General features: G+C 39.3%; 1 protein-coding gene across 2 annotated transcripts in view; it reads left to right on the top strand.

Moving 5' to 3' along the window:
• MYOM1 (myomesin 1) overlaps window positions 1-13,397 on the top strand; it is a 176,755-nt gene that overhangs the window by 134,503 nt on the left and 28,855 nt on the right. For both annotated transcript variants that reach the window (XM_006146486.3, XM_006146485.3), the window contains 4 exons: window positions 1,434-1,590; window positions 2,695-2,801; window positions 2,938-2,982; window positions 12,230-12,366. In XM_006146486.3, the coding sequence (XP_006146548.1) occupies window positions 1,434-1,590; window positions 2,695-2,801; window positions 2,938-2,982; window positions 12,230-12,366 (446 nt within the window). The remainder of the gene's footprint in view (window positions 1-1,433; window positions 1,591-2,694; window positions 2,802-2,937; window positions 2,983-12,229; window positions 12,367-13,397) is intronic.

The raw sequence follows: 13,397 nt of genomic DNA, 5'->3' as shown, positions 1-13,397 counted from the left end.
ACATCTAAAAAAAAAAAAAATATATATATATATATATATAAAGCTGGGGCTGGCAGGTGGCATGGTGGTTAAGGCACTCAGTACCCACATGGCCAGCCGTGATTCCTGGTGCATTGCTTTCTCACTTTCCCTTTCTCTCTCTGTCTCTCTGTCTCTTTCTGGTCAACCTAAAAAATAAATAACGATAACAAATAAATTAAATAAATAAAGCTGTACTTTTCTGGTATTAAATATATTTTTCCTAATGTACTGAAACAAACTAAATTTAGACTATCAACTGAATGAGTACAAATTTGAGCAGAGCACTAACTGAACACTAATTGAATTGTTTCTTTTAAAATCCAAAGACCAAACTAAGTGGTGGCATGATGGTTAAGGCAGTTTGATCCCACAGGCCAACTGTATGGTTCAAGTCTCAGACCCTGTAACTTGAAAAAACATGCTGGGTGCTTGTGCATGCATGCCCAAAATTCCAAGAGGAACATGGAGAAAGGATTGCAGCATGCAACGGGCACACAGTGCCCTGTAGCAAGAATTTAAGAGGAAAAAAAATCCAAAAACTAATCTTGAAACATCTGGGTCTCTTGAAAATCATTTTTATTTAAATTTTCATACAATTCAATAGCTGTTATTTAAATGTTGCTATCATTCTAACCTTAAGAGTTATCTTTAAATTGATTTATAATTGTATGATCAGCAGAACCAGTTTACATATACATCTTCATTCTGAAATGACTTACCAATGTTGAACATATAAATATGGCTATTGTTTTATTAAAAATTATTAATTCAATTTTATTTCTTATTTTTATTTTAATTTGCTATAGGTACATGCACTCACTAGAGAGAGAGAGAGACAGAGAGGGTGATGGTTGAGAAATCGAACAACCAGATCCAGGGCTTGAATTGTGGTCAGCCATGTGAGAGTCCAGCACCTTAACCACCATGACACCTGCTGGCCTAGATATAAGCTATTCTTACTCTCTCTACTTTCTCCCTTTTGGTCTCTTTGTCTCTTCCTATCCTTTCCTGATGATTGATTGGGTGTGGGCATTACTGAAGCAAAGTCGTGAGTCAGAATCACTCAATATTCCTTCTTCCCAAGGTTGCCTTGTTTCCTTATTACAATCTATTCACTCCCATAACTGTACCATCACCCAGGTCAACACATTTTTTTTCAGACCTGGACAAACTATTCTGTCCATGGTGTGGACTTTAACAAAGAAATGTGACACATTCATCTAATTCTATGTGAGAGTGTAAAGTGAGTTGTAGAACAGGACTGTCCATTCACAATGAACAGTCGAGGCATCTCCCTTGCCCCAGGCTCAGTGTCCTGCTTTAAGGCTAAAGTAAAGGACACCAAGGTTCACCAATTTTTATCTGGTTGATTTCTACCATAAAACATCAATGCCTTCTTTCTGATCTTCTAGGAACCAAAGAGGTTGTTGTCCATGTGGATGATGATGGAGTCATCTCGTTGAATTTCGAATGTGATCAGATGTCTCCGCAGTCAGAGTTCACCTGGTCCAAAGACTACGTATCCACTGAGGACTCCCCACGAGTAGAAGTCGAAAGCAAAGGCAACAAGTAAGGACTGTTTCCAGTGAAATATGGGTTTTCTTTTCACTCTAGAGCATAAAGTACTCTCTTTGCTTTGTACTTAAACTACTTGGAATAAATGGATGAAATCACAAATATTTTATACCCAGTATTATAAAAACTCATAACCAATATAAACCTTAAAAATAGGAATCCTCACAAAACACTTTTCAAAAATTTTGCAGTAAAACATATTTGGTCAAAGAAGAGACAATCAAACTCATTTTTCTTCCAGTTTGTGCACATAATATTTAAATGTTTGGCTGATTTTAGACACTTACTAGTGCTAACTCACTAACGTTAGAAAGCACGGTGTACTAGACCATTGATCTATTTCCTTATTTTTTTCTCACAATTTAACCCTTATTTTTTGTGCTACTGCAACAATTTGTAGAGCTGATTTTTTTGTCAGGAAAATGAAAGAGAACCTACAAACCAGTGCTGATCGAGAAGTAGTTTTCCTGCCTCTTTTTTAAAATTTATTTTTTATGTTTTCTGTATATTTTACTTCTTCCCCCTCTTCCCCTTTCTATATATTTTACTTCCTTCCCTCCCTCTTACCCTCCACTATTTCTTAATTCATGCTCCACATTATATGCAAGGCAAGATACTGGGTGCTGGGAGATATAATAGTGAAATGCAGATCCTGTTCCTGAAGATACAGCAATTATGCAGCAGGGAGAAAGGGTCTGAACATCAAATACATTATATAGTTTAGGGAAAGGGAATGCAGGGGCTGACGCAGGAGCACCCAGAGTAACCAGCAGCCGGTTCTGCCCTGTGGGGGAGAAGCCCAGGATTCCCAGCTAGGGCTGACCAGCTTAGTATCTTTATGCAGGGTGTGTGTTAATATGCAGTGTAGTTTGGGGTGAGAGATTGGTATTAGACTGTCCTCTCCATCACTGTCAACCCCTAGGACAAGGGCAGGAAATTCTTCCCAGGGAAAATGTCCCGAGACATTAAGAATGAGCAAGCTTTAGAGGGAGAGGACAAGTCTTCCAAATAAAGGCAGTAGCACATGCATTTGCCTAGGGACAAGGCAAAACGCAGGCTTGCACAGCCTCATTTCTAAGAAAATGTCTTCTTCTGAAGGACGAAAATGACTTTCAAAGACCTTGGGACGGATGACTTGGGCATTTATTCTTGTGATGTAACAGACACTGATGGAATAGCATCAAGCTACGTAATAGACGAGGAAGGTCAGTTTAAAATCAGTTCATTCGTAAGTCTAAATGTTTCCTTAACTTCTCAATTATTCACAGTAATTCTTACAGGACTTCAGTTTTAGTACTTTAATGTTTAATTGTTTTGTTTTGTTTTGTTTTTCCTCTACAGAATTGAAACGCTTACTAGCTCTCAGCCAGGAACACAAGTTCCCAAGTAAGTGTCTACAATACATTCACAGATAGTAGCTGTCTCATTAGGGGGCAGCATCTAGAATTGGTCAGATGACAGCATGACTGGACAAACGTATGGACAGAGCCTTATCATTTGTCATGCAGTGAGCCAGTTTCTGAGACAAGAGTTTGTTTAGAGGAAGGCTTTATTATGGGAGATATCAACCAGGACAGCAGTAGAGTCCGAGACACTCAAAGTACCAGATTCAAGATTGAGGGGCAAGTAGGACTTTTAAACATTTGTAAGTCAGGAATGTGGCAACATGAGGGTCTGGAAGCAGGAATCCAAGAACTTTCCTGGATAATTTTTATGATGTCATCTTTACCAGATGGTGCTGTTTTCTTGGTGCTGGGCAGTCCTGAGGAGGGTTCAGAGCTAGATGTTATCATCAAGTCCATTTTGGGTAAAGAGCTCAAGACAAAAAACCCTTAGGACAACTGGATCTCTTCAGTCTTTGGATTCTACTTGTGGCTCTGTCTTGCGAAAGTTGGACAATTAAGCCTCTCATAAAGCAGTTACTACCAGACATTACCCATAGTGTGCAGGTAACATGGATTAGTCAGGAGGGAGAGAGCATGAACTCAGCTTATTATGTAAATTACCTAGGATGCTGGGCATGTTTCTTTTCCTTTACTGATAATTACTGTATTTAAGATGAAACAAGGAAAAATTTTTGCTTCTCAGTGGCCTGCTATGTGGTTGGATTAAGAAAAGAGGCTCTCAGGCCAGCTGGTAGTATACAGGTTAAGGCAATGGATTCCACATGGCCAACCATGAGGTTCCAGTCCCAGACCCAGGGGCTTGAAAATCATTCCAGGTGTGCATGCATGCGTGCCCCAAATCCTAAGGAGACTGAAGGAGAAGGGATTATGGCATGGCCATCCCCTCTGGGGGGGTAATTTCTTGTTCTCTCTCTTTCTCTCTCTCTCTCTCTCACACACACACACATGCACCCTTTAAGGCAAAAAAAGAAGAAGAAGAAGTGAAAGAAAACAAGGCTCCTGAGAACAAAGAAGAGTCTTGAAAAAGTTTGTAGAAAATGTGTATTAGGAAAAACTATACATACATTCTATTTTTTGGTACCAAAATAAACTCATACTTTAATTTCACTTTCCAATGAACTTTCTGAAGTCCCTTTGTATTGTGGAACACCTACCAGTAGTTATATGCACTTTCAAGAATGGTGATTTTTTTCCCTTTCCCACCATTCTCTCTGGTGATACCAAGTATGCTAACATAGAAAATGTATGCCATGATTTACTACATGGAGAAGTACCAGACTTTGTAGGTATAACATCTGAGTAACTCAGTTCCTTACTTTTTGCCTATATATTTAAAAATGTATATATGTGTGCCCATTTATACGTCTTTATATCAACAAATCGCTTCATAGGTAATGTTGGCACTTGATAGAAGAATTGTACCTCTAAAAACAGACAATCTAAAGATAGTACTTACCATTTTAAACTCCTGAGAAATAGCGTAAAGACACCTTGGTCAGGAAAAGAAATCCTCTGAACTATCACCAAGCCCTTCAGTTAAGCACCTTCTCCTTAAAAGATTAAATTCCACAGCTGGCATCTAAGAAAAGAGAAAGAAGTCTGAAATGACACTCGGAAGTTTCCACTGCCTGATAAGATTGCTGCTGTTAGCATATCTCTTGACCAAAGTAGTGAAGCATCTAGATAGTTACACCCTAGAGTTAGAAAAAAACACAAAGAACATGATAAAATACTTTTAAGTCATTCTTTTAAGTCAGGAATTTTGAAAGAATTTCTTAATACTTAAAACTCCTTCTCTACTACAGGAATTTTTAGAATCCAGAAAGCTATATGTCAATCCCAGGCAGGATAAGATTGTGGGCAAAACCTTGTATATTGCTATATTGGTGCGTATTTTTCTTTCTTTTTTTTTTTTATTCTTTTTAAAATTTTTTTAAATTTAGCCATTCATTTATTTTAATTTGACCAGAGCAAGACAGACAGAGAGAGAGAGAGAGAGAGAAAGTGGGAAAGCAAGCCACCAGGACCAGGACTTGAACCGTGGTTGGCTATGTGGGAGTGTTCAGCACCTTAACCACCACGCCACCTGCTGGTCCCCATTGGTGTGTATTTTTCTAGAGAAAAAAAAATCCTCGATTTTCACTAAATTCTCAAAGGATGTTGTTATTAAAAACAAGCACACGCTTTCTAGAGCTAATAGCCTACCTTCTCTTCCATCACAAGGAATTGCTTGTTTGATGGTGAGGCTGAGTATTGAGGACTTTTGTCCTCAGCTAGAATGTTCTCAACCCCAACATTTGTACCCCACAGCAGAGTGGAGTGCCTGTGGGGTACAAATGTAGGATACGAACTTATGAATTCCCGGGAGAACCTGCCACATGGCATTAGGCAAGCCATTTTTCATCTGTGCACTTACTCACCATAAAAGTGGAATAGTGGGCCAGCCCTGTGGCGCAGTGGCTAAATATTGTGCATAGAGAGCTGGACCTCACACAGTCAATTATGGTTCAAATTCTGGCCCAAGTAGCTTGAAAAATAACCCAAACATATGTGTATATGCATATCCAAAAAGGAAAGGGGAAATAGACGAGAGGATTACAGTGTTACTATGCTCCACTGGGGGTGTTGTCTCTCTCTGTCTCTCTCTCTCTGGCAAGTATATGTTCCCTGTGACATTAGAAATGGGGAAAACAACAACAAAAATAGGAAATTGATTCTATAATATTTTAAAAGTTAATTTTAAAAATTATGTAGAAGGTGGAGGGGCCGGTAGGTGGTATGGTGGTTAAAGGCGCTGGATTCCCACATGGCTGACCATGGTTCTAGTCCTGGACCTGGTGGCTTGCTTTCTCACTTTCTCTTCCTCTCTCTCTCTCACTCTGTCCCTCTCTGGTCAAATTTAAATAAGCAAATGAATACATAATAAATAATTTCCCCATTTCCCACATGCCTTCCCTGAGCACTCGCTGGTTGGGCTTCCTCCAACCCTTTGCAACTTTAACTGAATTCCTGTTTCTTCCCATAGATAAGATTAATATTTGACATTTAAAAAGTAATTAATAGGATACCACCAGATGTCATAATAGTTATGTCTTCAAACTCTCAGGTAGTCAACCGCAGTTTGAGTCCTGGACCAGTTGGCTTCAAACTCTCACTGGTCACATGTGCATGTGTTCCCCAAATCCCTAGAGGGGAACGGAGGAGAAGGGATTGTATTGACATCCACCCTGGGGGATTATTTCTTGCTATCTCTCTCTCTCTCTCTGGCAAGTATATGTTCCCTGTGACATTAGAAATGGGGAAAACAACAACAAAAATAGGAAATTGATTCTATAATATTTTAAAAGTTAATTTTAAAAATTATGTAGAAGGTGGAGGGGCCGGTAGGTGGTATGGTGGTTAAAGGCGCTGGATTCCCACATGGCTGACCATGGTTCTAGTCCTGGACCTGGTGGCTTGCTTTCTCACTTTCTCTTCCTCTCTCTCTCTCACTCTGTCCCTCTCTGGTCAAATTTAAATAAGCAAATGAATACATAATAAATAAAGTTAAATAAAATAATTTTTTAAAAAATTATGTAGAAGGTGGGAAATTTAGGCCTGTACAGAAAGTGTTACTTCATTCTTGGAACCTGAGTGGCTCACTTCCATTTCCCAGAGCCTGTTTGTTGGGTTTGTTTTCTTCCAGGGATAGCTGTTACAATAGTTTATAGCAACTACCATGTAGAGATGCTATAAACTATATCATGATAACATAATAAATGTAGTATTGCTTGATCCTTGATCTCTTGAGGACAAATATAAACTCATTAAAACAGAACAGTGATCCTAGAAGAACTGCTGTTCACAAACAGAGTCACTGTCTCCAAGCCACATAGAATGTTTGCCCTGTCTACTCTCAGACATTGGTAGAAATGGAGAGGAACAGATCTAGTTAGTCAGACAATAAACATTGGTTAGGCATCTAAGCAACAACTGGTCCAAACAACATTGACATTTAGCTCAGAGAATGGAGATGAGAGAAGATGGGATGTCATGGCTGAGCTCAAGACGCCCAGGCCTCCCCGGAGTTCAATGACCATATAGACTCAGTGATGGCATTAATGAAGGCAGCAGTAATTGTCTGATGTCACTATCATTTACGCTGAGAGGTTTTATTTTACGTAAGTCTAAGGACTCTCATTGTTAGTGCTATGAGAAAGGGAAGTAGCAAACTGAGTTATCCTTTTATTAGAAACTTGGCATAGCAGTTTGGTGGGCACAGAGGGAAAATCCAAGAATGTGTTTAAGATTTTCCCATGCAAATATTGGATCTCTCAATACAAGAGAGGTTCTGTTGGCCTTTTGAAGCAGTATTTTAAATATTACAGTTCCAGGACTTTTCTTTCCCTGACCACTACCAGCCCAATGAGATCACTATGGAAGTATTTTCAGAGAGCTGATGATAATATTGGGTAGAATATCTAATTTCTCAATTTACATGTACTCCCTCTCCGTAAATGTTAACATGTTAATTAAGTCATTTTCCTGAAACTTTGTAAGAGTTTTAAATAATCTCATTCCTTACACAGTGTTGTAGAGTATGTTGTTTCTTTGTCCTTTGTCACAGTAAATTATACCATGTTTTCAAAAATAATTTGAAAGCCACAAAACATATACCTTAAACCTACAAACAAAAGATATTTTGCTGGAGCAAATCAAGTGCTAGAGAAAAGAACCTAAGAAAAACTTAGAGCTGAGAAAAAGAAAAATGTGCAAAGCTAAAAATAGTAACTTAGTCTATCTTGCCAGTATTGGTACTAAATTGCAGCATGAAGAGGCAGCTTATTTGAAGGTAGAGGGTACACTTTGGTATTGTCAATATCCTACATAATTATCTCCTCATTGGTACACGCTGGTTAATATCCTATTTGCATACTAACACAATATGTGTGCAGATATACACACACACACATATGCTATGCAGAAATATAGAAAAACTGACATGTCCTCTTAGCTGTTGACGAATTAGATTTTACAATTGGGAGTTGTAGGTGTTGTGGAAGCAACTAGAGGAAGAAAGAGATACAAAAGTATTAATAGCCAACATTCATAGATTTATAACAACATTTGTTATATGCCAGGCTTTTTAGAATATTTAAATGGAATATATCATTTGAAATTTGCAATAACCTTAAAAGGGTCAGTCCTACTGTAATTTGGTTTTAGATGTGAAGACAGTGAAGCCCATAGAGATTATGTAACTAGGCCAATTGCACACAGCTGGTAAAGCCCAGGTGGTCTGTCTCTGGAGCCAGTTTTTGTTTTTTTAATTTTTACAATTTAAATATTTATTTTAATTTTTTTGAACATTTACTTACTGCACATTCTTACTTATACTGCGTATTAGTCCAGTCAAAGATATTAACATACACATAAATACCAAAAGATAATTTTCCATGTTTGCGTCCATTAAACATTTTGCTTTTTTCTTTCCATTGATTCCCTCCCTCCTGCCCTGGAGCCATTTCTAACCACAATATGGGCTGTTTCTGTACAAGCATTTGGCATGTTTTCTCTTTGCTCTTGTGGCAATTTGTTTTTTTGTTTGTTTGTTTTGGTTTTTGGGTTTTTTTAGAGGTTTTTGCTATAGGGCGCGTGCACTCACTAGACAGACAGAGAGAGAGACAGAGAGTCAGAAAGCGAGAAATCACCCCCCAGGAGGAATGGCCATGCCGCAATCCCTTCTCCTCCATTCTCCTCTCAGGATCTTGGGCACACACGCACATGCACCCGGCGTGAGTTTTAAGCCACCGGGTCCGGGACACGAACCGCAGTCGACTACGTGGGAGTCCAGCGACATAGCCATTATGCTAACTGTTGGTCCCTTCTTGTGGCAATTTGTGGTGGCCAGTGTTCCCCAGATGATGTTTTCATGACTCAGGAAGGACATTGACCACTAGGGAGCTGGAAGCTTCCAGGAGGGTCTGCTCCTCCCACTCCATCACCACATCATTCATATAGTAGGTTCCTCAGAATGGGCTCTCTAGACTTTTCTAGAATAGATTGTGCTTTCTGCTCTCTAAGACTGTGATATCCTGTAAGAAGAAAGCTTAGCCTCTGTTCTCGCCACCCTGAGGTCTGGCCACTATTCACTACTCAGACATCATGCTCACACTGGGAAACCACCAGTATTCTTCAGAGTGGACAACGTGGACCAAGAGAAATACAGAATAGAAGGAATAACCCTGTCTCGGCTCTACTACACAGCATGTTACCATGCTTTCTCAGAACTCTGTAAAATTAGGGGAGAGAGAGAACTAACCTTCTTGAGCATAGATCATTATTCACAATTTCTTAATATTATTACATTTACTCTTCTTGACAACCTTTGTGAGGCACAGGATACCCATGTTCACAAGTGAGGAGCTAACGTTCAAGAATATCCTGTGACTACAAAGACTATCTTCTCTCTACCTGCTACCCCCCCCCCCCCCCCCCCCCGCCAGTCAAAGATGTCTAAGCCTCCTCTCTGTCCTGAATTGGAATGAATCTATAAACGGATTTTTTAAAAATTATGTTTAATTTGCCAGTGGGTGCATGTGCTTGCCAGAGACACACAGAGAGAGGCAGAGGGAGAAAGCACCTCCCTCCCCATTGAAGTGTGGTCATGCTACAATTTCTTTTCCTCCATTTCTCCATTCTGTCAGGATTTGAGACACACATGCACGCGTGCCCAGCATGTTTTTCAAGCCACTTTGACAGGACTTAAACCATGATCAGTCATGTGAAATCTGGTTCCCCTAACTACTAGGCCATAGGACCAACCCCTGTACCTGAATTTTATATGCATATGGAATAACAGAAAAGAAAGGCTTCTCTTGGGGGCCAGCAGGTGGCATGGTGGTTAAGTCACTGGACTCCCACATGGTAACCACAGTTCAAGTCCCAGATCTGGCTACTTTCTTTCTCTCTCTCTCTCTCTCTCTCTCTCTCCCTGGAACACACATACCATATACCAAATTTAAAAATAATAATGAATAAATTAAATTAATTATTCTTTTTTTAAAAAAGAAATGTATCTCTTGAGGTTTAATAAGGGTCGTTTTAGGATAAATATAAAGAGGGACCAGCAGATGTGTTGGTTACATCACTAGACTCCCATGTAATCAACCGCAGTTCAAGTCCCAGACCTGGTGGCTTAAAACACCAGGTGCGTGTGTGTCTGTGCCCAAAATCCCAAGGCGAGAATAGCAGAGAAGGTCAAAATCCCAAGGGGAGAATAGAAGAGAAGGGATTGTGGCATGGCCATCCCCACTAGGGGAGATGATGTCTGTCTCTCTGTCTCTCCAGTGAGTGTATACTCCCTGTAGCAAAAATATCTCTCTCTCTTAAAAAAAAAAAAATCGAAAAGATAAATATGAAGAAATACTAATGTACTTTTGGTAGAAGTTTTAGAAGCTAGTAATTTAAAATATGGTACTTGCTGAAGTTTTGTGTAAGTCTAAAAACAGTGTAGAGAAAAAAAAAATTGATGATTTAGCCTGAATAAAGCTAAAGATTATTAAACTGTGAGAAATAACCATACTTTTCCACAGAATATGTCCTGGAGCCATATCTGATACAAAACCATGGTTGGAAGAGACTTTCTAGAGAATATCCTCTTCGTTTGTTTATTTTTCTACATTTTTGCTATAGGGCACATGCCCTTGCCAGAGAAAGAGAGAGACAAATTACCCCCCAGGGAGAATGGCCATGCCATAATCCCTTCTCGTTCTCCTCTCAGAATTTTGGACCCATGCACATGTGCTTGACATGTTTTCATGTCTCCAGCTCTGGAACTCAAATCATACCAATGGCCATGTGGGATCCAGCTGCTTTAACCACCATGCCACCTAGCTGACCCCAAAAACATTTTCAAGTTACAAGAATTTTAAAAACTAGTTTTGAGAGATGTCAACCAACTTTTAAAAATCATGGAGTCTCATACAGCTTAAGCAATACAGGTATAAATCAGAGATACCATATAGTTTCTTCACTTTCTATGTGAAGAAAGCCATGTTATAGTTCCATATAGGTTCTCAATAATGATTCAGGTATTGGCCTCTGAAAAATTTGCTTAGTCTTGGGAGCCAGCAGTTAGCATAATGGCTATGTCACTGGACTCCCATGTAGTCAGCCGCGGTTTGCATCCCGGACCCGGTGGCTTAAAACTCACGCCAGGTGCGTGTGCATGCGTACCCAAGATCCCGAGAAGAGAAGGGATTGTGGCACGGCCATCCCCCTTGGGGGGTGATTTCTCGCTTTCTGTCTCTCTGTCTTTCTCTGTCTGGCGAGAGCACGCGTCCTCTCAAAAAAAAAAAAAGTGAAAGAATCTCCAAGTGAGTTACATTGTTTGATAAAATAAAATTTAACTTCTTTCTAAATATTTTGACGTAATTAAGATATCAAAACTTAGAATGTAGGGAACCAGCAGTTAGCGTAATGGCTATGTCGCTGGACTCCCACATAGTGGACCGTGGTTCACATCCCGGACCTGGTGGCTTAAAACTCACGCCGGGCACGTGTGCGTGCGTGCCCAAGGTCCCAAGAGGAGAATGGAGGAGAAAGAATTGCGGCGTGACCATCCCCCCTGGGGGGTGATTTCTCGCTTTCTGTCTCTATGTCTCTCTCTGTCTGTCTGGCGAGCACACACGCCCTATAGCGAAAACCTCTCCAAAAAATAAAAATAAATAAATAAATAAACTTAGAATGTAAATCTGGAAAATATCTTGACTAATCAAGGCAGTTATTTAATTCCATTCATTTACAGACAAAACAAGTGAGCCCAGCAACTCACAGTGACCTACCTAGTACCACAGTTTATTAATTACAGACTTTGGACTAGACTCCAGTTTTCCTGAGGCCACCTCAGGACTCCTTCATCACACCCTGTGATTGCCCCTAAGTTAATATAATGCTAGAGAGTCACAAATGTTAGCTGCAAGTTCCCATGGAGATAAGTTCATCTTCCTCATTTTTACAGCTGAGATGACTAAGATTCAGACAAGGTGAACAGTGTGCCCAAAGCGGCAGACCCGGAGTTAGAGCCCAAGTCTTCTGTCCCTTAGTCCGAGTCTTTCACTTCAAATCTGGGCTTTGTAAGAAGCAAGGTTTTACCTTCCCATTGACTTTTTAAAAACTTACTGGAAAATCTGCGTCAGTATCATTGCTACTTGTGTCATTGCTATGTTTACTTTTATTTTGCATAGCCGTCCCTGTTAAATCAGAGCTGGCAGTTGAAATCTTGGAGAAAGGACAAGTTCGGTTTTGGATGCAGGCGGAGAAGCTGTCCAGCAACGCTAAAGTCAGCTACATATTTAATGACAAGGAAATTTTCGAAGGGCCGGTAGGTTTGATGCTTTTTTAAATTTCTTTTTAAAAATTTTTAAATTTGCATTAAATCACTATATATCTTTACAGTGTATAACATTGCTTTTTTCAGCATGAAGGCTTTATGCTTTCTAGATATTTAAACATATCATTTTAGAATATTCTGAGGTCCTATTAGAATACATATAAATTATATGCATATAAAAATGTGTTATAAAAAACACTGGGGAGTGAGTGAGGTAGGGAAGTTTAAGTCATTTTCATATGTAAAACATGGGAAGGAAAAGTACAGGCTGACTACATCATATTGTCCAAACTAGGATACTTTTGAGCATGAAAGAGGCTGCTATTAATAATTTTTCAAGATCAGCAGTTATAAAACAAAACCATCTTAGGCAAATCGCCCATGAAAATAGAGAACAGCTTTCCTGGGAAGACAAAACAGCAAATACCTTTTCCTAAACTCGCAGTATATTCACCTTAAAAACTCCAGCACAAACTTGATACATTATATAGAGAACATGATCTCTTACAATGGCTCAGAAAAATGCAGCTAAAATATCACTCATTGCTTTTCTGGTTAAAAATGCAATATATCCTTATCATTAAAAAATTTAAAGACTTGGGAAGGACAAATCACACATTCTAACAACTTTTTGATGTACGTGCAGGTATATACCTTTCAGATGCTTGTCCTATACTTTGTGTGTAGTTTATATTTTTGTGTCCTATTCGCATAGGTGATTTTATATATGTGTGTGTATGTATATATAAAAAGCTAGTGTTATAATAAGATGTATACAAAATATTATTCTCTTTGTTTTCGACATAAGCATAGTGTTCATAGATAGAGTTACAACTTCTGAACTATATTTGCCCTCCTCATGTTATCAGCAGAGACAGCTCTGGGCCAGTACCCAGCAGTACTAAAGAACTCAGAGTTCAGAGACTCTGGCCCTCACCTGTACTATTTTTTTTTTTTTAAGAGTTTTTTGCCATAGGGCACATGTGCTCACTAGTCAGACAGAGAGAGACAGAGAGACAGAA

This window comes from Tupaia chinensis, unplaced genomic scaffold (genome assembly GCF_000334495.1).
Source record: "Tupaia chinensis unplaced genomic scaffold, TupChi_1.0 Scaffold000180_1, whole genome shotgun sequence".
Lineage (NCBI taxonomy): Eukaryota > Metazoa > Chordata > Mammalia > Scandentia > Tupaiidae > Tupaia > Tupaia belangeri.
The sequence above is the reverse complement of the archived record's forward strand: the minus strand, read 5'-3'. Positions and strand labels throughout refer to the sequence as shown.